The 23,668-nt window shown below is 51.4% G+C and overlaps 2 protein-coding genes across 2 annotated transcripts; both read right to left on the bottom strand.

Annotated features, from left to right (window-relative positions):
* Nucleotides 1-4,235: 4,235 nt before the first annotated feature.
* LOC100905627 (beta-1,4-galactosyltransferase 2-like) lies at nucleotides 4,236-13,423 on the bottom strand. The gene is made up of 6 exons (XM_018639675.1): nucleotides 12,790-13,423; nucleotides 6,457-6,698; nucleotides 6,072-6,262; nucleotides 5,617-5,739; nucleotides 5,407-5,508; nucleotides 4,236-4,410 (listed from the first exon to the last, which is right to left on the bottom strand). The coding sequence occupies exons 1-6, from the start codon at nucleotides 13,421-13,423 to the stop codon at nucleotides 4,236-4,238; spliced, it is 1,467 nt and encodes a 488-aa protein (XP_018495191.1).
* Nucleotides 13,424-22,030: 8,607 nt separating this feature from the next.
* LOC100905483 (ATP-dependent DNA helicase PIF6-like) lies at nucleotides 22,031-22,861 on the bottom strand. Its single transcript, XM_003743775.1, has one exon. It carries the CDS (start codon nucleotides 22,859-22,861, stop codon nucleotides 22,031-22,033), a length of 831 nt encoding a protein of 276 aa, XP_003743823.1.
* Between the last annotated feature and the right edge of the window lie 807 nt (nucleotides 22,862-23,668).

Here is a 23,668-nt window from a genome sequence, read left to right as displayed (position 1 = left end):
AGGAGCTGTGTTCTGAGCAGCAGGCGGATCTCCGTGTGAATCCCGTCGCACGGACCGAGACGGTCTGAAACATCAGAGAATGGGAGGAAGGGGCGCCAGGAAGTAATCAACGTTTTCGACGGCGCCTTAACGAGCGCGTAGGGGCGGCGATGGGAGCAACAGCAACGACATCGAGAAGAGATGTCGGTGCGTTTCATTTTACAATGACCCGGTCCCGCTTCGGTTCAATCTATCTGCTGTGATGGGCGCTGACGCGTAACCTCCCGGCTCAACCTTCCCGTTCCTACGGGGAGGATGGAGGACGTCATCATCGGATCTCTGATCGAGGAGATTCCGCTTGGGTTGGAATTCTGGGCTCGATCCCATCCGGGAGAGTGCTTGCATCTAGAGCAGGAACGAGAAACTTAAGTCTGACGCCTTCTCACCGTGTAAAACATGCACCTCGGCTTGTCTCCTCCAGCTTCAGCGTGCGTCAAGCGCTTCCCCTTTTCTTAGGCGTGGATACGTATATACGTTCGTGTTTGCTTGACGCTTGGCGAGCTGGCTCGGTGCCAAACTTCGTCGTGCTTGGGAAACTCTCGCTGTTTCAGTGCGGGTAGATGACGTCGCTAATATTATTCTGACGGTCGTCGCCTGTGAATTCATTGCCCTATGCCGTTCTACCAAAAACGAGGTCCATTCTGGTGTCTTCCCCCGGACAGTCGAAGTCCAGCGCGGGTTAAGTAATTCTTGGTCAGGCACAAGGACCGACGTTCGATATCCCCGCGCAAAAGACTGGCCGGCACGTCGGAGGTGCGCATGCGTTTTCGTTCTTTTAGGTAAATCGGAGGTTCGCTTTGCTTTCAGTGTAGCCTTGCGTGGATGAGGCGAAAGTTGCCCTTCTTCAGGCTTTCAGATTTTTTCCGATGAGGTGGGCGCTCCAGACACAAAGTTTGCGCTTTCTGACCCGGAAACTGGCTGAAGGCTCTATGGACTTCTACGGGGATGCAACCCCGACTCGCAGGATGCGGGTGACGCCATTCAAACAATGGAACTATGGAAAGAGCTACGTGTACCAGCTAGCCTCTACTCCTGCAACCATGGGGGCCTGCAAACATGCGCGATTTCCGTCGAGATCGACGGATCAGCGGATCCTAGATGCGCGAATCCTGGTGGCCACCATCTGCGGAGAACATATATCCCATATTTTCATATGCCTTATGTGTATCGATGATCATGTGTTTTAGTATATTCAGTGAGTCCAGCCGGTGGAAGCCGCAAAAATTTGGAGAATCTCGCGTACCGGGTCCGCGGATCTGGATCCTTCGGAAGGCCTTCGCCAAATGCTTGACAGCAGAGAGGGAGGAATGCATTCTTGTCCGCGCAACTCCCGAAGTAAGACGCAAAGCTCGCCGAGTATCGGTGGTTCTCTGTCGATAGCGAGGGGGGGAGGCCAGTTCCCCAATGTCTAGCAGATATATTACAAAAGGGATTTTGTTCTCTTGCCTACGTGATACCTGTCCATTCCTTCCTCGGAATACTTTCTTTCTTGGGGAGACTCGAATCGATGAATGGATGCAAGTCAATCGGTACCTAAATCATTCGTCCATCAAATATACGTACACTTCCCTTGTTGATTTCCGACCAGAAGAATCGAGGCTCTAGACGAGACACAGCTGAGAACGGTGCGGCGGCCAATGTCGGTCAGAAGCCTTCTTCACCAGCTTAGAGGCTGTCGACTCGCTTTCGTCCTCATTCTTCTCAGACGTTCGGCCGCCGATACTGCCACTGATGCTACTTTTTCGATCTGAAGGACGGCTGAGGACCTGCCAACGAAGCGTTGGGGCTACCTCAAGAGTGGGATAAGTGATTTCGTGCTCGCTGCGTTTGTTAGGCACCCTAGCGGTTCCTTTTCTCGCACGTTCTCGCTGCATGCAGACCGTGGTCGAGGTCGCGAGGGAGACGATCCGATCGGGACTTTGAAATGACAGGATTCGACGGAGCTTCTCGTCCATGCCATTTCGGAGCTCTTTCATCCTCGATCTAGTGACAGCTTCTGGCGAACTTAAGTTCCGTGACCTCAATCGATAATTCACTGGATCTCACAGTATTAAAGGCCCAAAGTATGGGTCTGGCATTCGCTTAGGCTCGGGGAGACTCAATCCTTAAACACAGCGAATCGAGCGATGCATCGATGAGTGTGCTGGTCGGGCAGATCGGTCAATCAGGCGCTGATTCGGCTCGACATATAGGCTCTGGGAGTTCGAATCTATGGTCGCGTATGTTTTTGTCAGGGCGCTGCCAAATATCTCTAAATCAACGAAGAGATCTCCGCGCCCTCTGCGCTTTACGGCTTATTCCTCCCCACTGTCTGTCTTTGAAATACGTCCATGACACTCGGGAATGCAAAGCTCGAGGATTCAAAACATAAGCATCGTTAGGTACCTACTGATTTCTTCCCACTGCACAACCCCCTGGGCTTATCGAATTTCGTACAGTCCCACGTATCTACCGCCACATCAAATGACAAACCAACTAAGAACATAATTGTCAAGCTGTTTCCCCCCGTAGTTTCTCAGAACATCGCCGGCAAATTGCTGGCCTCGACACACAAGAGTGGGAAGTATCCGTAATAGCTGTCGAATAATGGACCACCCGTTCGCTTCACTCCGCAACGCTAAACGATGCAACTACCAGCCTCTGGGACCCTCTTAGCAGCCCCGGCATGCATTTAGCAATTCTGCCTGTACTGCACTGTATCCATCGTACGATCAAACTTATCTGATCAGCTCTATGCTCCAGCTTTCTTTGTGCCTCGGTCCACGCGAGAGAAGAGAGCCACTCAGGATATCTCCCCTGGCGCCTTCTGGGGAACTGATGATCAACTCGAAAAGTCTATAGGGTCTCCCTTCGCAAGACTCACCTTGTGGTTCCCTTTCGACCGAATCCGGAAAGATCAATCACACGTTTCTGCTTAAAATATATCATCAACGACAAAAGTAGTTTTTATTTCTCTCGTTACTCCGCGTTTTTTCACAATCGTCTCCCCAAAGGAAATCACCATACACGAGTCGTTCTTTCCCTACTCGCGTGTGTGTACACGTTCAGCTGAGTGCCTCCAGCTCCGTTCGTTGTTTTGCAGCTGGAGGTCTACACCTTTTTTCGTATGCTCCACTCTGCACCTGTTCCTGTTCACGTAGCTCCCTTTTCCTTAGTCGAAATCCGTCCCCCGGGAGCGGCCATACAAAGTTCGTGTTTGAAATACTTTGTGGTTCCAGTTCAGCAACGAACACGGAAAGCTCCCTGAACGACGGAGAGCGAAAATCGGGCTGGAACGTTAGAGGAGACATCCACCACATGGTCGCGTGGAGGTCGCCTGCGAGTCCATAAATGGGAAAGGTACAAAGGATAATTCCCGGCAACGAATTGACGAATCGTCCAGAATGTCGATGATCATCGACACGTTGATGGACGCTCGGTGAATGGGTGGATCGACGGCCACTGGTCATTGCGGGGAGCTGCGATCAGGAACTCGACAATGCTCCGTGGAAATGGACGGTTTTTGTGGTGGAACGATACCGGCTACACAGCCTCCTCGCAGCGGCGCGGCGTTCTTTTTTGAGTTCGTTGCTCTGACTGTCGGGCACCGAAAGCCTGCACAGCTCGCATCGCGTGGCGGCTTCGTGCTGATGTACAAACACATACATATACAAGTGTGGACAAATCCCGACGGCCAAGCGAAGGGCCACCAAACAAACCGACCATCTCGTCGGCCAGCCAGCCGGTGGCAACGAGTCGCTCGCCAAAAAGCCGAACTAGCTCAGCAGCCGACTGCCCGGAACCGTCTCCTTGTAAGTGTTCTCCCTTTCGTTTCCTCGGTGGTTGCTATTCAACCCAAAATCTCATTTTAAGCCCGCTGCGAATGAAGTTCTTTCTTTGTCTGAGGTTCTCGCGAGGGATTCGGACGCCTTCGAGCTCCCTGACGACAGAAAGCGAAACTTCGCTATGTTTGTGAATATTTCCGTTCGTCTCACCCGCGTCGCAATGCTGCCCACTCCATGCCCGCTGTTCACTTTTCTGTTCCCAATCTCTCTCAGATGTCCCGGCTCCATAAGAGCTTCGAATCCCCCGAGCTCTGAACTCTCTTGTTCATCGCTGCGCCACGCCTCAAGCGTCACTTCTTCCGTCTATTTCTCTTGATTTGTTCGTATTGTCGCTCTCCTGTCCGCATCCGGGCTGTGCCCTGGCCGTTGCTGCTACAAGCTGACGATGAGTTTTTGTGGATTGGCAAAGTGCCATTTGTGGTTATGTCCGATGTCCACAACGACCTTGGTGTAGAAGGGCAACGCGTAACGCCCGACAACCGTATACTTAGCCGTCGTGAGGCCATCGCGATTCATTCTGTACGATGCCATCCGAATGAAAGTCATCCTGAAAAGAAAAAACTCTCCGTTAGAGTAAATCTGTAGCCTAAGTGCTCTTCAAAGCTGTCGGCACCGAACGCTGACCCTTGAAATATCTCGTCGGAAGTATCGACGGGGTGGGCGCTTGTTCAGTTTTCCCCATGATTGGGGGTGGGCTTTTCATTTTTCCTTGAGGGACCTCCTGCCCTGTAACACTCTCCCTCTAACTAGTCCGGCGTTTGAGCGATACGACTATGGAGGGAATCAGTGCCGGGATCCCGATTCGCGGATAAAATCTGCAGCCTCACGGGAAATAGCTCGAGTCATGAGTTCTGACCACGATTCCCGAGGATTCGCAGGCAAGATCAGCACCGGGAGTTGAGCGGCCGAGGTCGGACCCATGCCCGCCGGAGATTTTGTCGTCAATCGGAGCATGTTTCGGGAGCTTAGGGTCGACTCGAGAATGCGACCGAAGTAGTAAGAGCTCAAAATTTTTGGCGGGACACCGGCCTCTGCGTCGAAGATTTTCCTGTGTCTGGAAACCTCGGTTTCTCCCTCTGAAGTGACCGAAACCAATCTTTCGGAGCTGTGAGCAACAAAGTAGGCGGTCGATGGTCTCCATGAGTAAGAAACGATGATTTCATCACGGGATGAGCGGCTTCAAGTTCGAGAGGGAAGAACTTTTCTCCTCTCGAGTATACGGCAGAGCAAGAATCGAAGTTCACGCCTGCTCTCCGTAGAGGGGAGCGTCATCCCGATATTTGCTCTCATTTCTCCTGCGGCCCGACGAAAGCGAATCGTCAGACATGAGAAATGTTCTGTTAGCGATGGACACTCGAGAGCAGAGGCTTTGGGCGGAGGCTTCGAATGTAACGAATGAGCCTCTGCTGACAGTGATGGAGAATGAACGGAAATCTGCAGTCGGATGCCTCTTGCACCGGTGCCTTCGATGAATCGTGCCTTCGATGAATCAAGAAGTAGATTCGCAAACAGAGCAGAACGAGAGTCAAGCCAAATATCGCACCTGATATTATTCGGAGACTCCGGCCGGTGGGCATGCCGAATCATGGTGTATCTCCCGACGGAAGCCGGAGGTCGGACAATCTTCAATTTCTTATGTTTTATTCTGCAAGAAATCTCATCTAATTAGTCACTCATCCAACATGCATCGCTCGTCGCTCTGCATGCAGCAGGAGTGGGGTCGACTGGGCTCAGCCTACGCTAGCGTACTCACCTATGCGCCATGTCGTCGTCCTCGCCACCCCAGCCCCAGTACAAATTCGAGTAGCCGTTGAGCTGGACGAAATCCCGCACCGACACAGAGAAAACTCCGCCTACTAACTGTACATAAGGTAACCTGAGGAGGGAGCAAGTTCAACCTTTTAGTTTAATCCACGGGGCTCTTCTCCTCCGTGAGCGAACTGGGACTTTATGTCAAATATTCCCTGAACTTAAGCGTGTATGTTCGGAGGGATTTAGAAGCACCCCGCTGAGACGATCCCGTGGGATCCGAGAGACAGTTCCATTCGGACAGAGAGAGAACGCCTAAATAAAGGTCTAGGGGGCTCCCTCATATTAGCATTGGGTGGCTAGAGGATTTATTGAGATTTCGGATCGTCTGAAAAGTTCCGAAGCTGCTGTGCCCGAGACACTTCAGGGAGGATGGCGAATTCAGAGAGGAACACTCACGTGTAGTTGAATTTGTCCACTGCGACGGACATGTGTCTAGGTAACGTTGGACACGAGTAAAGATTACGGTCGTCTTCAGGTATTAGGTCGACGTCATGGAAGACCAGACATTCATAGTCCTTGGAATCCTGAAGAGCTTCTCTAGCACCAGCGTTCAAGAGCACACCTTTGTTGAATGTGTCGTTGCCGAACTGGGAAGATTTCAAAATAGGATTGAGTCTCGCTCTAGTCCACGAGTTCTCTGTACGAATTATACTGCGCAATTGAGCAATAGAAAATGTGAGATCAGAAATCTTATCAGACATGCCCCCGGTAGGCCGGAGGAACGTTTCCCGAAAATCGAATGTTCGAATCCGCATCAGCGAAAACGGTCTCCCCCACCTACCTGTTCAACGACGAATACTTTGTAATCCAGCAGCTGTCTTTGGAGAATCGGATGGAGATGTTGCAGAAGAAGACTTAGATGTTCCGCTCGGTCTCGAAACGGAATAACAATGGCAACCCGATGACGTGAGGTGCAAGATGAGGGCGACCACCATCCGCCGGGTTGGATCTGACTCAACGCTGAAGCTCCCTCCCATTGGCTGTCGTTTGTTCGGTCCGAGAAATCCACTTTTAGACGGCCACCTGCGTAGAAATGAGACATCTATAGGAACTCGGCTCGCATCCAGACCGCCCGGTCGTTGTTACATCAAATTACAATCTTGCGTAAGACGGAGCTGTGGGGCGCAGGCCGTCTCGTCCGGCAGCGGCAGGGTGTCGATTACGTTCTCGATATAGGTATACTCCGAAGGATCGTCGTCGTATTCCGGGCTCTCACATGACCAGGCTCAATCAATCATCTGATGCTCAATCATGAGATCCCTCTCCATTAGATTGTAGGACGAGATCCGTTATCCAGGTTATCGCTAAGCCCAGACCGCGGATTTTTTTCCGAGTCTCTCCTGCCTCCAGGATGCTCGACGACCAACACGAGAATCCTATCTTTGGCTCGAGCTTCAACGCGGGTCCGAATAGATTCGAGACTCCTTCGTGGTGCATTACTTCGAGTTGGCGGAGAAGTTCTGGCTGCTTAACACATGCGAAAAAGTGCTGCGGCCATCGACTCAGTAGTCAGATCGAACAGCTGTGAACGTCCCTGTGCGGAGGTATGGGCTACGGTCGAGGGCCACGGTTGAGGGCTCCGATGGAACTCGAGCCGTTGCCACAGCGAGGGCAACTGCGTCATGTCATGAAAAAGGAATCATTGTGTACCAAGGCAGAGTGCGAAGTTTGATGAAGTTGATGATACTTCCGAGCTGTTTACCCTATTCAGCACTCGGGGGTTAGCCCACCGACTTTAAGCGGCCCGATGAACTCTCCGCCAATAGATTCGAGTGGGACGACAGCAACGAGGCTTGGTATTCAACCTTTCGCCACGAGTACGGATCGGGTCGCTGGTAGTCCAGCCGACGGATAGCCTAGTTCTCGAAGGTGTCAGCAAGTCGAATGCAAATTCTCATTCACCTCATCGGCGTTATTTTAATTGGAGGGTCCTGGAAGTTTGACTTGAGACGTCAGATACCGGGGCAGTTCCAATATCAGTCGCGGCCGACCAGAACCCGGCACCAAAACCCACGATGGACACCCGCTCATTGGAGCGTTCTGAGACACAGAAGTCCCACCAAAGCAGAAGTGTCATCCTCCAGAGGAGTCTCGGATGTCTCCCCGACGAGAAACGATGATTGCACGCCACCGGAGGAGATTGCTGGTTCGGCGGAGGCCCGTTCTGAGAGACTCGGCTGCTACTGTTGCTGTCGTTGACGTTTCTTGAAGGGCAGCTCCACAATGTTTGAGGTAGAGCTCTCTCATCAGGCTTCATTGTTCGTTTATGTCCCGCATGCCTTGGAGCCTCGGGTAACCAGCTCTCCGGAAATTAGATGAGCAGCCCAGAAGAATTAGGTAGAGTCACGCACACAAGCGATGACCAGCGCAACCCAAGGGCCAGAGGACATTTAGCCTTTCTGTGCTCTCTAGGGCCGTCGACGGTCTACGTGCGTGCCGTGCCGGCCACACAGGTCAGAATTCCTGTAGGCTGGGCATTGTCAGACGGGACAGTTGGAAACATCAGACGTTTCGGGAGAGTTTTGTGCAAAGAGCTGTTCCGTTGGAAAGGCTCCTCGCGCAGCCTCCCGAAACCTTCCCATTCTGATGTCTGGAGCGTGGCTTCTCCAGAGTAGGCAGCACTTAGCTCAAATGAGCTTCCTGCTTCTCGGGTAACGTAAGCTGCCACGCCACAGGAACGTTCAATGTTAGAGCACGATCCGATGTTGCTGCCGAGCTCTGCCGGGGAATAGCTTGACACACAGTTTGAAAATCAGAAGCGAACGAGTTGAACGCCGTACGCCATAACCGCCTCAGACGGGCGGAGCGGCAACCCAACGTCGTGGAGGCGGGATTCGAGCTCCTGAAGAAATGTTTCCTGCTACAGCAAACGATCATTCCCTCCCTAGTCTCGACTTCCGACGATGAAGCGTATTCAGGTCTCGGAGCAGTCCGCCGCGGCCTGCGGAGAGCGCTTGGGCTTCGTGGAGCTCCAGTCCGCTCTCTCATTCCGAAGCGATATCTCGGGGTTCGAGTGCTCTCGCAGAATTTGCGGTTTGAATTGGAATAGGAAACAAAACGCGCACCATTATCGAAAGGCGGAGAAATTCTCCCGCGGTGAGTGTATTGCCCCTGAAGGCCTTTGCCGTGAGCTAAGGTTGCTCACGGCCCGCCGTATCGTGGGCAGAGGGGAGGAAGCATTGTTAGCGAGCTCTGGCTGATCATATTTTCCGGGCCGGGGCCCTCCCGGTTTCTCGCCGTGGAGCCACGTTCAATGTCCTGGCATCATCGATAGGGTAACGCTCGAGCAGCGCTTTTCTGGCGAAGCCGCGAAGTGAAGTTCCCGTGGCGGACGCGGCCGTCCCGGAAGCAGAGCTCTTGAAGCTCGTCCCTTGAGATGTATTGAACGCGCAGAAAGCTCGACCACTCGTCGCTTGTCAACGAGCTCTGCAGCTATCTCCAGCCAGCAACATCGCGGTAGAAGAGTCTCGGGACCTCGGGGTCTGCGAACAATTTTATTCCAATACATTTTCGAGCGCTGGACGATCCTCCACGGTATCCAATCTCAATTCGAGGGATTTGAAGTCTCCTGGGACTGCATCGAACATCAATAATTGGGTGCGACCCATGAGTCGTCGTCCTTTTTCTCCTTTGCGTACCCATACATCGGGGGACGGACCTCTGCGCGGACTTCTGCACCGAATGGTCGTGAGTCATTTTCGCACCAGCTCATGATTGATGGCGTTGATCGAGAAACTCACCAACAAAATGCTCCTCGGAGAGCTCCTCCCAAAGCTCACAGAGCAAAGTGGTACAACTGATTGGATGACACACGTCACCGCTATTCTCGGTTTGCCTCCCAGATTCTAGACCTTTCGCGATACATCGTTCGCAATATTGTGAATCAAAGGACAGCCGCCGATTCCCGAGCCGTCTTTCTCAGACTCGATTCTCAAAAGTCGCGACTACGTCGAGTCTTCTCTGCAGCTAGAGGGTCAACAGAGCGATTGCGATTCCGGCAATGCTGGAGATAGGATTCTCACGATTTCCGGCTGGACGTATCCAGAAGAAACGCAAACGACGAGTCAGGGGCAGATTTTGTCAGGACAGCGAACCCGAACTGAACGAATCTGCATGGAGCTCGGAGAACTAACGCGGCGGAACTCGACACCGAGATGCTGGCGGATGAGAAGAGAGAAGAGAGAAAAATTGCCCCAGAGATCGGATGAGAAGAGAGAAGAGAGAAAAATTGCCCCAGAGATCGTCCTTCCGATAGACCTTGTTTTCTGCGTGGCGCTGCCTGATAGAATACTTCCATGAGCAGCTAATCTCCCCAACAGCGACGTCATTTTCTAGTCTTTTGTTCGGTTCCCGAGTTCGAACACCCGTTGGTGGTGGTTCGTCTGCGAACAGAAACAAAGTTGCTCTCTATACAAGCCGAGCTCGTATTAGTTCCTCCCCATCGGGCGTATTGAAGCTGACGTGGAAAATGTTAAATCACCTCCATTGCTTCCGGAACGCGGAACTTCTCGCAGCCGAGACGAGGGTGCCCATTGTTGATTGTAGTCGACCCTAGTTCGCGGGAGATCGCGATTTTCCACCGAATAAGCTGCTCGATTCAGAACCGTTCGAATACCCGTCTCGGGCGAATTCAGGCTCTCGGTCTGGATCCGCTCACCTCAAACACTCCATCTATCTGCGTTGGTCAGGAGAAAGCTTTGTGGTCGGAGTTCCACCTGGGAAAGCTTCCCCTCCCCGACGGGAAGAATCATTTAGCTCGGTGGCACCGAATCTCTGAATTCATAACTCGAAGGGTTCCAGCCCCGTACGATCGGATGTTGCAGAACGACACAGCCGAAGGAAGTCGTGGGAAAAGAGGAGGACCGGGACATAGAAACGATCGCGAGCGGCGGGAGCGCACACCTCTTATCAATTCCTACGCGGACGCAGTCATGGAGAATCACGTCGGATGTGCTCAGGTGAAAAATTCAAGGAGGATTTTGGACGAGATGACGGTTCCCTCTCTTCTTCACGCATCGCTCCCGCTCGGACAGCGGAATATTGGGTATCTCCTCCGCGGGATCCATATCGAATTCTCGCTGTCCTCAGCACTGAAGATCTGCGATATGAGAGCTCTCACCATCATCGACGTGCGACTTCCTATCGCTTTGCTCTCCGTTGAAAGACATCTTCGGACAACCGAATTCCCGCATCGGCTGTCCAATATCCACTTTGCGAATATTCGATCGCCGACTCAGACGTCTCCGCGGATCGTCATTGATCCAGGCCACAGTTGTCGGCCGGCGCCGCGCACGAATTCAACCGGAGGTAGCTCAATACTCCACCACTGGGAGTGCCTCCAGAGCCTGCTGGCTCCCCTCTCTAACGTCTTACTCATGCCGGGTTCGGTCATAGACCCAGGTGAGTGATTCCGATTGTCGGAGACCGTCAGACGCCTCTGTCTGATCGCGATTGGGCTCCGCAGGAAGCTCGCACTCGAGTCCGTCAGCCGGCCGCCTTTATCCACTTCGGCCTATCGCCCCCCCTCCAGCCTCAGAGCGTTCCCGGCGGAGAACAATGTGTTCGCTCCTATTGTGAAAAGGCTCAGACGAGCTCGGATCCCCCACTGTGCGGAACTCCGAGCCGGGAGCGATTCCGAATTCTATCAAAAATCAGGCACCGGGGCAGCTGACTGGTTCACGTGAGTCGTTCCCAGCACGAAGTCCTCGGTCGCGAGGTGCAAGCACGGCCGCCTTTGGGAAAATTTGCGTGACGCAGCCGAGCGAGAAAATTCGTCCGGGTTACCGAGGCTGCCCGTTCCTTTTCAAACGGCGGTCCATCCTTGCATTCGAGATTTTTATTCGCTCTCTGTGGCTGCTCTCACAGGCGCTGCTGTCGTGCGGAGTCTTATGCGAGTCAGACGAGAACGAAACCACCGTGTCCAAATCCGGAGACTTCTCGTTGAGATTTCCTGCCTGGTTCCCGAATAGTCCGCGGAACCTTTCCAAACCGAAACGGTGCGCCATCCCTTACCCTCCCGAGATTTCGTCGTGCCTCAGAGTGCATGAGACCGTCGGTCGTCAGCATTTCGACGTACGACCTTTCGCGACCGAATCAAATTGAATCAAATCGACATGCTGGAATCGTGAAATTCGCAGGGCTGCGAGCGAGCCCCAGTAAATAGATCAACCCCATCGAGGACTTTCACAGTTCGATAGACTTCCGAAGATCTTCTCCTCGTCTCTCGATCGCGTTCTGAAGCGACGACAGCCGTCGAAGTTGTGACCGAATCGAAGAGAGCTTGAGATTCACAAAATTCGTCCCTCGCAGGTTCGCCTGCCCCGGTCGCGCTCGAATTGGAGGAGCTACGTTCGAGAAATTTATACGCGTGCTTATCCGGAGGAGAATTGCTGAATCAGTGAGGCTGAACTTCGACTTTCGACCTCGGAATGCGATGCAGTAGATCTGGCGGAGTGTTGCACGGAGAAAACAATTCGACTCCAAACACGACTCAGCACCGAGTGGCAGGAGCTCCGGCCAGGGAAGCATGGAAAGGGCGGAGAGAACTCCTGTTACGGGGGAGACTGCAAAAGTTCCAAGAGAACTCGTTCGGTATTCATGAGGCGATTTTTCGGAAAGTTGTTCCCTGTTCGAAACCCCTGAGCGATACATATACTAGGCCGCTTCCCACCGGCAGAAGGAAAGAAAACAAAGCTCAGGAGAAGGCAAAAACTCAGCCGGGGAAGTTTCGGAACGCCACGGTGGAATCGGCAGCGAAAGCAATTAAGTTTTGCGGTTCGGCGTCGATCGGTTTTCGATTTGCCTGGGAATCTCGCATTTTCTCCTTCCTGTCCGCTCGTAGGAGGAAGAGGGAGACTGTCGCTTTCCCCTGCGGTTCCATCAATGTTCGAATCGAGCGGGATTAGTTCTGCACCTTGCCTCTTGACAGCTGTTAAGACTGCGTTTTGAAGGTCTTCCGATTTCCCGTTCTCGGAGCAAGCCTTCTCGACAACCCGTATAGATTCCCAAACGCTCGCGCCATTCAAAACCCCGCATCCGCTCATCTCGGGTCAAGTCGATTGATGATTCCGAGTCCAGGATTATGGCTATAGGAACCTAAACCTCCGAAACTTACGTAGGCCGGTAGGCACTTGAGCACACAAAGTCACATTGGTTGTTGAGCCGCATGACAACGACTCATCAATCACGGCTGGCGGAACTGTAGCACTATTTGTCGAAGACGAGGGCGGTGGTGATGAGGAGGAGGAGTTCGACACATGACACTTGACCGCGTCGAATATCCGTCTGATTCGTGCAGCGTTGGCATTGTTGTAGACCAACACTGCGAAATTCTCAACCGAAGGCGCATTCCTATCGAGAATAGCTTCGACTCTCAAAGCCGGTTCACCAGGTTTCGATGTAGATCCTCCGCTCGAAGGCCCTGTTGGCGACGTTTGACCAGCTTGTGTCTTTTTGTTGTTGTTGTTATTGTTGTTGCTCTGCTGTTGCTGATTGTAGGAGGAAAGATAGCTCGAAGCCGAAGGTTGAGCGTATAACGGCGACGACGAAGCCGTCGACACCACGCCGTTCACCCGTCTCTGGAGGTAGATGGCACGCCGCTGCGAGTGGATAACGGCAACCTGGATGAGCGTGATGAATATCAACGAAAGAACGAACGCAATCAGCAGAATCGACGGCAACAACCGTAGTGCCCGCTTGAACGTGCAGCACACGATTGGGTGCACGTACGGGACCCGGATGCGATGCATCTGCCTCGTCGCGCTGCTTCATTCATTCCCTGGCATTCCCAGTCAGCTGGAGAACAGCTGAAGTTGGCTGCGCTTCTCCGCGAGGCTGCTGGCCTTTTGGTCGGCCACGCACCGTTTATCAGCACGACGTATCGCAATTCATGGCGGACTCACGGACAGCAATTCCGGCGAAGATTGCCCGGAGAGGTGCAACAAACAATTCAGCGCACAAGGTCGGACAACGCGGAACCGGCTTCGAGACGAACTCCACAAACCGTGGCGGATCGAGTAGCTGTGTGCTCTGGAGATGCTCGTAGTTTGGAGCCGGAACCCTCGCTCAACAACGCGACCCTCGCCCATCGAACCCTCCGCGTCCTCCGCTACCACTACGAATAGTCCCTTTCGTCCCCGCTGTTTTTGCTTCTTGGCTCTCGGGGCCCGCTGCTTTTGCAGGGACAAGAGTTCTGGGATATCGCTCCGACTGTTGCAGAATCATATTCGCTTCAAGCCGTCGGATCCGAGAATGAATCTCTCGTGCGAAGACAAAAGCGGAGAGTCGCCCCTAGAGCTGCCTGCTACCTTGGGAAATGAACAGAGGGGATCATATCTAGAACTTCAGCTATCATGTTCGTGACTCGCGATCGTACCTCTGACTGAACTGCAGGAGAATCGAGATTTGAAGATCCGTCGAATAGTTGGGAGATCTTGACAGAAACCTGATCTTGAGCCCTCGATTCGGGAATCTTCTGCGAATTTATTAGCAACTTGGGAGAGATGAAGCAAGACAGATTCTCGCCAGCAATCGGATCCAAGAATCAAGATAAGGCAAATCGTTCTCGCCCGAGCCTGATGTTGCATACGAGGACTCATCTCTCAGCGTGGGGAGATGCTGCTCCTGGTCGGGCTATCCTCTCTGGTTGGTCTGCTCCTCTCCTGGAAAATCAGGAAGCTCAGAAATTCGAGAAGCTTGACGGGATTATTGACCGTGACCAGTCGGAATCGCCGCCATCGCCTGACGAGCATTCCGTGGAGCGTTCGCTCGAGATTAGTTTCGAATAGCGTTCGACCTCTTTATCTCAATAGCGGGCGCTTTTCCTGAAGGGGCCACTTCAGCTAGCAGCGCGATCGTTCGTCGCCCATGGAGTAGGCTATTGTTCAAAGGAAGAATAGGAGACCGCTGCTCGATCGGAAAACGTTAACCTATCGTAAGTCTTCATACAACAACTGCTCAGGTCTGGGGCAGGCGGGGATGAACATCCGCATTCATGAACCGACAGCAACGACCTCCACGGGGACAGCCTCCAATTCATATGGATGTGCCGATCGGACTGGATTGAGCTGGGAAGACTCGACATCTCGCGGGAACGAAAAATTGCGGAGGAAGAATCGGGATTTGCAGCTCTGGAAGCATTCGCGTTTTGGTTCAGAGCCCGCGCGTTCAATTTATCTGCACTAGGCTAGCTACGACGCGGCGACCTCTTCCATGATTTCGCTCCTCCCCCTCATGTAAAGGAGGGCTGTCTGTCACGAGAAATTATACCCGAAATGGAAAAACACCCGACAGGACCACCACCGGGGAAGGGCCCGCCCGGAGAGCATGCTCGGCGACGTATCTGCGACCGCCACTCCGGGAATTCGCTCTTTTAGGGACCTACATTTCCAGCCGAACCGCGCGTCGAGCGGTTTTCATGTCTTCGAATGGCGAACCACGCGATCGCACCTCGACATCGGCGTCGCCGCCCCCACTGCGTTCTCGGTGTGCCAATGTACTTCTACGCTTAGCGACCGTGGTGACAATGGAACAGGAGGCGTCAAGATTGAACTTTTACGCATGTTGGATGTTATCAACCAGAACATATTCTCGGGCATGGCCCGCAGAATATGAGAATCGCTCCGGCTTCTCAACTCATCAAGAACATCGTATGAGCGAAGGTTTCTCGAGAAACATGGGAAGACTAGCGCCTAATGAACAACACGATTCAGTCACAAGAATAAGTGACCGACTCTATGCTGAACATCATTGAGACTTAGTTGCCAACCATGGGTCGCGGGGAGCGATGACTACGGGGTTGAGCCTCCCCGGTCGCTTCCCACGCTACTCTGATGATTGTCTCAAACTCGCGAAGTTCCATCCATCGGACGGATCATGCGAACGGGGGGAACAACACGATTGCTAGCATGTGGAGGGAGGAAGGAGGAGCTCCATGCATTGTGTACGTTGTTCACTGTACCAAGAGCTCATACGGTTGCTCCGCTGACGCGTTGAGAAGATACTAGGTTTATGTTGAGGCTTACGCTTACTACTGGGCTTGTAGAAGATTTGTTTACGCAAAGCTCAGCTGCGTCTCCGTAATGACAACGTGTGAGTCAGCTGCCTGCTCCCCCTTAGCTCATGACGACCGCAGGAATCCCCACTGCGAAGGATTTGTATGCCTGATGCTTTCGGTGTTGCTGGGCCGGAGCAGGTCACCACTGGAGCTATATCCGTGGGCGCGCTGAGTTATTTCCCGCATCATGGGCGCCGTATATGGCGAGTGATGTTCTCAGAGAATAATAATAATAATGACATAATTCTCGCATTTGTTTTCCCCCGAGTTTTCTTGTCGAATTCCCGCACCCAGCCAATCTTCCAGGGGTTTCTGTTGTCGAGGGAGGGCTCGGAAGATGATCCATCACCGACGACAGCGGCACTCGCGGTCGCAACGATGTGCTCTGTCCTCCCTTGGGAGCAAGCAAATTCGACTCGTCGCTCGTGACGGTTTTTCCCAACAAGAATCCATTCCGAACTCGTTCAACATGATGTGCGGTTTCCGCGATGACGCACAGGCCCGGCGACACGAGCAGGTATCCCTCATGAATTGGATGACCGGGATGAGGAGGCCGAAGATTGGAGGAATTGAATTTCTTGAGAGAAATAGAGATAGGCCTCGGGGAGAACATCAAACTCTGAATGCATGGGAACGTCATCAACGTTGAGGCGTGCCCTCTCTGCCGCCGCTCAGTGATCGACCACTAGGGAAGACGTGCCTTCTCGTCGGCCGGCTCAAAATATAGGCTCGTCGTCTAGGGATTTCGCAAGGATCTTTGCTTATCCAGATCTCCCGGGGGTAATTTCAACGTTCAATAGATGACTGTATCGATCGATGTTCGAGGGTTCGATGATCGAGCGTGTTCCTGAGGTCCGCTTTTGGTTCCCCAGGAAGACTGCCTCTGGAATCTTTCCTCTAACAAAAGCGTTCTCCAGCAATATCCCGGATGTGCGAACGCAGTGCTCTCCTGCGGGAGAAACACGACTCACACCCGGGAAGCGAGATCGCGAAGTTCCCGGAAAAACTTGGCACGCAAGAGAGTGAGGCTGCGACCGCCCGTTGAATCGGAGACGATTCCTCACCCCAGCGAGGTAGATTCCGTCACCCCGCGGCAGGAAAAAGTCAGGAACCATGGGCATCAGAATTCGCCGCGACGAGGACCGCCAGCATCCTAAGGCATTCCCGCGACCAAATCGGCCTAGAGCTCAGTCAAGTCCTCCATTCGACAAGCGTCACGCGCACCTGGAACGTAATCGCATGCGCCTACTCCGGGAGCCTACTCCCCAATATTTTCCCCCCGGCCCCAGCTTCAGCCCGCGGAGCTGTTACGTTTCCTACCCAAAATCGCTCGGTAACCAAATACCATTACGCGCCAGGGGCAAAAGCCAAGTGATGAGCATCGCATGATCTGTGGATACGATCAATTGGAGCGATGACGTGGGCTTGCCCTCCGTGAAGGTGGCGAGGAGCAACTATGTGGATCTATTCTTCGCTCTTCGGTCCATAAATCTCCTAGCTTGTTTTTTCCCTTCCGGCCCCCTCCCATCAGCTTATCGAGATCCCGTTTTCCTTCCATCGAAGCAGAGTCGACAAGTCAGCCGATTCGGCCCTCTCAGTCAGCATTCAGCAGAGCCGTCCATTCACTTATACGCAGAAAGTATCATCTAATGAGGAAATGAGTGGCTCGGAGGAGCTATCACATCGTCCATGCGGCCTCGGAAGATAACCGTGACGAGCAGAAACGTACATTAAACCAGCTGTTAGGCAGCTGTAATTTGATTGAGTGGAGGAGAGATGCCCGAAGCAGTCGGTCTGACAGCTCGCAACTTTTCTGCCGTTACCGCAGAAGGGGCATCACTGGAACTTATAGCGCGATCGGCGCGAGCGTGACCTTTGCCCGACGTTAATTGGGGAAAATGCTTCATGCAAGCAGATAATTGCTCCCAGCAAAACATCAGCACAGAGAGTTCAGGCTCGTCCTTGCCGTAGGGTCCGTTCGGTCTGTGCTTTCCATGCTCGGGGGAAGGGGGGGCGGGGGCAGAGGTTGGCATCGTTTGGGTAGATGATATCGGATCTGACTTCCAAATTATGCGACTTACCCGCGGTGCAAACCCTGAGAGCACCACTCGAACTCTGAGAGAGAGGAGATTAGGTCCGCCAGATACTCTACTGAGGGCATTCGCTGTCGTGCCATAAACCTGTTTATTCGGGCGAATAACTCCGGGAAACATACGGATTGTATCAGTACAGCAGTTGCTATGCGGTCCGTCCGAGGTCCATCTTCGATGCCGAGCGAAAACTTCTATCGAACAACTTAAAACAAGGACGTGGTAGGGCGAGCAACTAAAACTGAATCGCGATGCGATCAGGAAACCGCTCGGGGACAATAACGAGCCGAACCGAAGGGCGAGAGTCTTTCGAAAAACTTGAACGTTCTCTCTTCGCTTCAAAGTATTCGCTGAAGATGGGTATAATCGTTCTAGTACCAATCGAATTCAACAATAGCTCCGATACATCAGGGAGTGAAGACAAGAATATTCCAAAAAAAACTATGAGCGACACACAAAGATGGTGAGAAATTATAACTCATGACTCATGACTAATGACCACAACCCGGATAAAACGGTTCTCATGGCTTGTCATCACCACGGAATGCAGTTCCAGCACAAAGGAGGGAAAGACTTAACTTAGACACTGGAAACTTGACGTCGTCCGAGCTGTTGATGGTGCTGAGTATTCTCCCGATACTTTCCCAGAAGTCGTGCACAACGTGCTCGCTGCTGTGTCGGTGAATTACGGACCCTGGATCCAATTTCAAGCAGCAATCTGGATAAAGAAAGCGACAGCCTTCGCGAAAAACAACCTCACAATAAAAGGCCCCGTTTCGCGATAGCTCGCTTTCGAGATGGTAACCGTACCGTCCAGTCCAGTAAGACGACATTTTTGTGGCAGTGTCAATGACTCCGAATGGTTTCCGAGCGACAGCAATTATCGTAGCTTCGTTCAAGGACGGCAGGACGACGCAGGGAAACGCTTCGCAAGTCACAATGTTGTCCCCAGCGAGCTGCTCGTCGAGTTTTACTCGCTCGGACTTGTCTAGTCGGGTTCCGGGGAATAACGCCTCGATCGTGACCGGCCTGAGGCGGATCATTGCACAGGTTGTTATCGTGATGACGATACACGTTGGGGCAACAGAAAGATCGAATTCAACGAACCAGTGATGCTTCTTCCCATCGACGAAAAACTCGTCTCGCATCACCAACTTACGTTCTATCTGATTCCAAGCCGGGGGAAGTCTCCAAGCGATGGAATAGCGCAAACAGCGCTCGAGCCGAACGAAACTATCCAATACCCTTGGAGGATCGTGTTGAAGCTGTAATCTCCGTAACTCGGTTTCGAGATCGAGCAAACGACTCGCTGGGAAGATGATCTCGAGCAGTTCCCCGTTGCGGTCCGCGTCAACGCCGATAAAAGCATAAGTCGCTCGAGCTAGGAGTTTCCCGCCGATGATGTGAAGGGTTATTCTCCGGGAAAATGGACTCTGCCTCGACGTGGTGGCGAGGACGAAATACAAATCACCGAGGTTTGGCGAAGGCCATCGCAACTGCGAGCAGGTCATGATCACCGGCTCCCACGACGTCCTGCTTCTCTGAGGACCTCTCTTAGCCACGATTGTGGGGACCAAAATCAAGCACAATACTTCTTCCAGAATCTTCCCACCATCCTGGAACTGTAATGGGGAGAACGGAACGGTGTGCGAAAGATTCTTCGAACGAGTCTTCACGCTCAATCATACGGATGATCTGGCTCAGTGCACGTCTCGTCGACTTCAGATGTCGGAGATTCTCAATGAGCGCAAATCGCCGACAGCTTTGCGCGGAATCACATTGTCACGATTCCGATGAGCTTTGAAGGCTGCACTCGATGTTCCATCCGGGAGGAGACGAGTCTCGTGTCATCCGCTCTTGAGACGGAGCGACTTCCCTTGCCTAGTACCGATCGTCCAGGCTGAGCCCCCGGGATAATATCACTAACTTGTCCTTGATCCGCGAGGTTTCTACCGATCTAGAATCGAGCTCCCTCAAGCGATTTTAATTCTCCCAAGTCCCGTGAACGCCCCTGCATGCCGCCGGAGACTCCTCCGATGAGTTCTACCTGAATGCGAAGAGGTCATCGAGGTTTTGTGTAATTACTGTAGTTTATTGTTTCTTAGGAGGGCAGGCGATACATGGATAAATAAATCAATGAATTCATCAATCATCAAGTTCGATTCAAATTAGGCCACTGAAGATAGTCGGGAGTGTTCAGGAGAAAGGGAGTAATCGTCGAACTCGTATCCTTATCATCAGTAGTATCATAATATGTATCAGTACGGGAAGGACATTGAATATTATGTACTTAATGCTTGTTTATTCGTATGTATATTCTGCCAAAATCAACAGCCAGCGACCGACATTACCTCGGTGCCAGCTGACGGGTGGTTGTTTTAATATTAGTAACTAGCGCGACCCGCGCGCTGTGCCGCGCCCCTGTCCACCACTCGATAAAAATTCACCAAGAAAGAACAATTTATAAGGACAGACTACATAAGTCAAAGAATCCCTCACAAATGACAACGATTAAAAAAAAGCGACGGAAGAGGGACCTAGTCGTCATATGACCTATTCTAAACGATTAAATCGCAGAGCTTTTTTACGTATGACGACAGCGCTCAAACGTTGTTTTACTTCTCTGACTGAGACGGTATATTTTAGGTGGGAATATCGAGCTCTTCGAATATCACATTTCCCTTGTTGCTTCTCCACCAATCTTCGAGCTCTCGTGTTCTCGAATTGGATCTTATTGGGAACTGGATGCTTGTATTCCCAGTTGAGGAGAGATTCTTCCTAGCTTTGAACTCTTTCACAGAGAGTTTTTGGAAATCCACGACTTGACCCTCACGATCATCAACTTTGTGTATCAGTGAGCCCCATAAGGTCAACGACACTATCTTCCTTGAATCATCCACGAGTATATGTTTTGTCCGATTTCGTACTATCGCCCGCTTTCCCCGAGTATGAATGAATTTCCCCGACGTCGTAGATTATAGCCTGTAAATCTATCATCTTCCCCACCTCCGTATCTCTAATCTGATTTATCGTGAAGTACTTTTCAACCTTTTTGGGGAGATGATCTCCGTCGATCTGTCTCACTTCACTGATCTGAAAAATAGGTTTTTCGTGTTTCATATTCTAGGCACTTATCGAAAGAGAAAGAAAGTGTAGAAAAATCACCTTTCCCAGAAGCAATTCACACGTATGGTTCGTGACCTTGTACAGAGGATGCGAGGGCCTTTGTTTGAAATCACATATCTGATAGCAGTGCCCCGTTTGTATTTTTTCGAACATTTCGTGGCCGAGTTCCCCTGTCACCAGTACATTAATATCGGCTGTATTGTCCGCGAGAGTGAATGAAAAGAGGTTCCCATCGGTGTTATCCTTCTTGAAAGTTTTCATGTCGCTCTTAGTCATCACTCGTCCTTCGATTCTTCCACCGATTCGATCCAAACTAATGTCATTTAGTGGACGAATTTTTTCGAAGAAGGATTCCCAATAGATTTCCCTCCGCCAGATTCGTCCCAAGACCTCTTTCGATTGCTAGGACCAGGGGATCCGTCGGCAGGGGACTCAGTCTCGCTTAGCAATCGGGATTCGTCCCTTGGATGAACTCTCTTTTGCTCTGACGGCGTATTTTGAGATCTCCTCCTAGGTTTTGGATTCTCGTCCTTCCCTGATGGCATTTCGGAGATTAAAGAAGAGTCCCGGGAAGCTTCGTTCTTCGATAGATAAACTGATACCAATGGATAATCTTTTTATAGCAGATCACTATGTATAGGCGCCAATTGACAATGTCAGCGACATCTCCAGTTTTTGGAGCGGAAGAAGAAATTCTGCGTTTGAGAATTCCTTCGGATATTATAGATACGCTACGGGGCAAGAGACACCTTAAGTGTCGTCGAAATAGTGCAGAATTGAGGACGCTGGGTGCTCCGATAAGAGCGCTAGGGGCGCAGTGCAAACGCTGGGAACGTAGAATGGAACCCCTGGAGAAGAAAACTGATCGACAAAGTGGATCGGGACTCATAGAGCGTCATGATCCGATTCCATTGAAGAAACGGAGGCTTTTCCGGAACCCTTGTTATTTGTTAGATCTTGTTGTTGGTACCACAATCAAATTTTCCATATTTTTCACTCATGCCTTGTTATTCTGTCTGGTTATTCATTATTTGTTTCTGTTCTGGTTATTCATCATCTGTTCTGTCTGGTGCGTCATTTGTCTGCTATTTGTTGGACATTATTTTCATATGAGTGCTTTTGTCATAAACGATATTCTTTGTTTTCCCTTCAGGTGTGTAGACGAATAGATTCGATGGTTTTCCAACTCGAGAACAGGCCACGTACAGTTGTCCATGCGAAAAACACGGATTTTCTAAGTTCAAGCCACAAACTTGCAGAGATTGACCTTGAGCCTTATTGATCGTCATTGCGAATGCGAGCCGTACGGGAAATTGCAACCTTCTGAACTCAAAAGGAACATCTGATGGGGTTAACGGAATCCGGGGCAGCAAAACATGCTCACCACCGAATTTACCAGACAAAATTGTCGCTTCAATAACATTTTTCGTGAGTTTCTTGACTGAGAGTCTCGTACCGTTACACAGTCTTGGGGGATGAATATTTCGAAGACAGATGATCGTCACTCCCTCTTTCAATCTGAGAAGATGCGGTGGCATGCCAGGTAAATCGAGCGAATTGAGGAACTCGGTCGGGTAATTGACGGCGTCATCTTGGTGCAACACGGTATCTATCGATTTGTATGTTTCTTCGCAACCTGGAATCTCTTCTTGAATGGATAAATTAATATCATCAACATCCCTGTTAGTGGGAGCCAAAATAGCTCGCGCGCTCAGCCATGTCCGGTTCGTATAGTTGACTGCGATTTGTGGGAAGACATTCTCAATCGAATCCTCCTTAGACGATGTCATCGTGCAAAAATCAACGGGCAGAGTCATTCTTGCAGATTCATCAGTTGGAATGTTTCCACACCCTATATCGAGTAACTGTTTCGCGAATTTCTCAGCCGACATATCGTCCTGTAGGCGCACACGCATGTTAGTCGTCAGTGTCAGCGTCTTCACATGCCGCCATAAGAAGGACAGTTTTAAGCACGCACTCAGTTCGTCAGCGGGTGTCGATCGTTGTATCACTGGCAGTGTTTGACGGAAATCCCCAGATAAAAGTATCAGTGCTCCTCCAAATAGTTTTTCATTTCCTCTCAGGTCTCTCAATGAACGTTCTAAAGCTTCCAGTGCTTTTTTGTGTGCCATCGTACATTCATCCCATATAATAAGCTCACAAGTTTGGAGAACTTTTCCCATGCCCGACTTTTTAGTCACCTTACATGTGGGAGTATCAACTGTGTGCAAATTTAAAGGGAACTTGAGAGCTGAATGTGCTGTTCGCCCTCCATCCAGGAGTGTTGCTGCTATACCAGATGAAGCCATTGCTAGTGCAAGCCTACCCTGAGATCGAATTCTCGCCAAGAGAAGCGATATAAGAAAGGTTTTTCCTGTCCCCCCTGGTGCATCTAGAAAATAGAACCCTCCTTCACGCATCCTAATTGCTTCCTCGAGCGTATCGTAAACATCACGTTGTTCCGGTAACAATTTCGGGAGATTGGTTTCCACGAATAAGGCTAAATCCTGAGCATTGTAGTTCCTTTCGCGGTCAATATCAGGATCAGAAATTCTATTTCCTGATCTATCAGGTGCGAACAATCCGAGTTGATTCAATCGTCGGTTCATAATGGATAAGCAGGAATCTTCGATTAAAATCAAGGCCTCATTGAACATGTTCAATGAAAACGGAAGATTAGGATCATGGATTTCTCGCCGCCGATCTCTCAGTATATCTTCGGT

Source organism: Galendromus occidentalis, unplaced genomic scaffold (assembly GCF_000255335.2).
Source record: "Galendromus occidentalis unplaced genomic scaffold, Mocc_1.1 scf7180000077451, whole genome shotgun sequence".
NCBI lineage: Eukaryota > Metazoa > Arthropoda > Arachnida > Mesostigmata > Phytoseiidae > Galendromus > Galendromus occidentalis.
Note: the sequence above shows the minus strand (reverse complement) of the source record. Positions and strands in the feature narration are given on the sequence as shown.

Bases quoted from the DNA above. Each gene is read 5' to 3' on its own strand.
- LOC100905627 (XM_018639675.1), bottom strand. From the start codon at position 13,423: ATGCATCGCATCCGGGTCCCGTACGTGCACCCAATCGTGTGCTGCACG. The intron at 6,699-12,789 runs GTAAGTTTCGGA...ATTTCTACGCAG, and splicing joins TCAAGTGCCTACCGGCCTAC to GTGGCCGTCTAAAAGTGGAT. The intron at 5,740-6,071 runs GTGAGTGTTCCT...CTCCCTCCTCAG, and splicing joins GTGGACAAATTCAACTACAC to GTTACCTTATGTACAGTTAG.
- LOC100905483 (XM_003743775.1), bottom strand. From the start codon at position 22,861: ATGCGTGTGCGCCTACAGGACGATATGTCGGCTGAGAAATTCGCGAAA.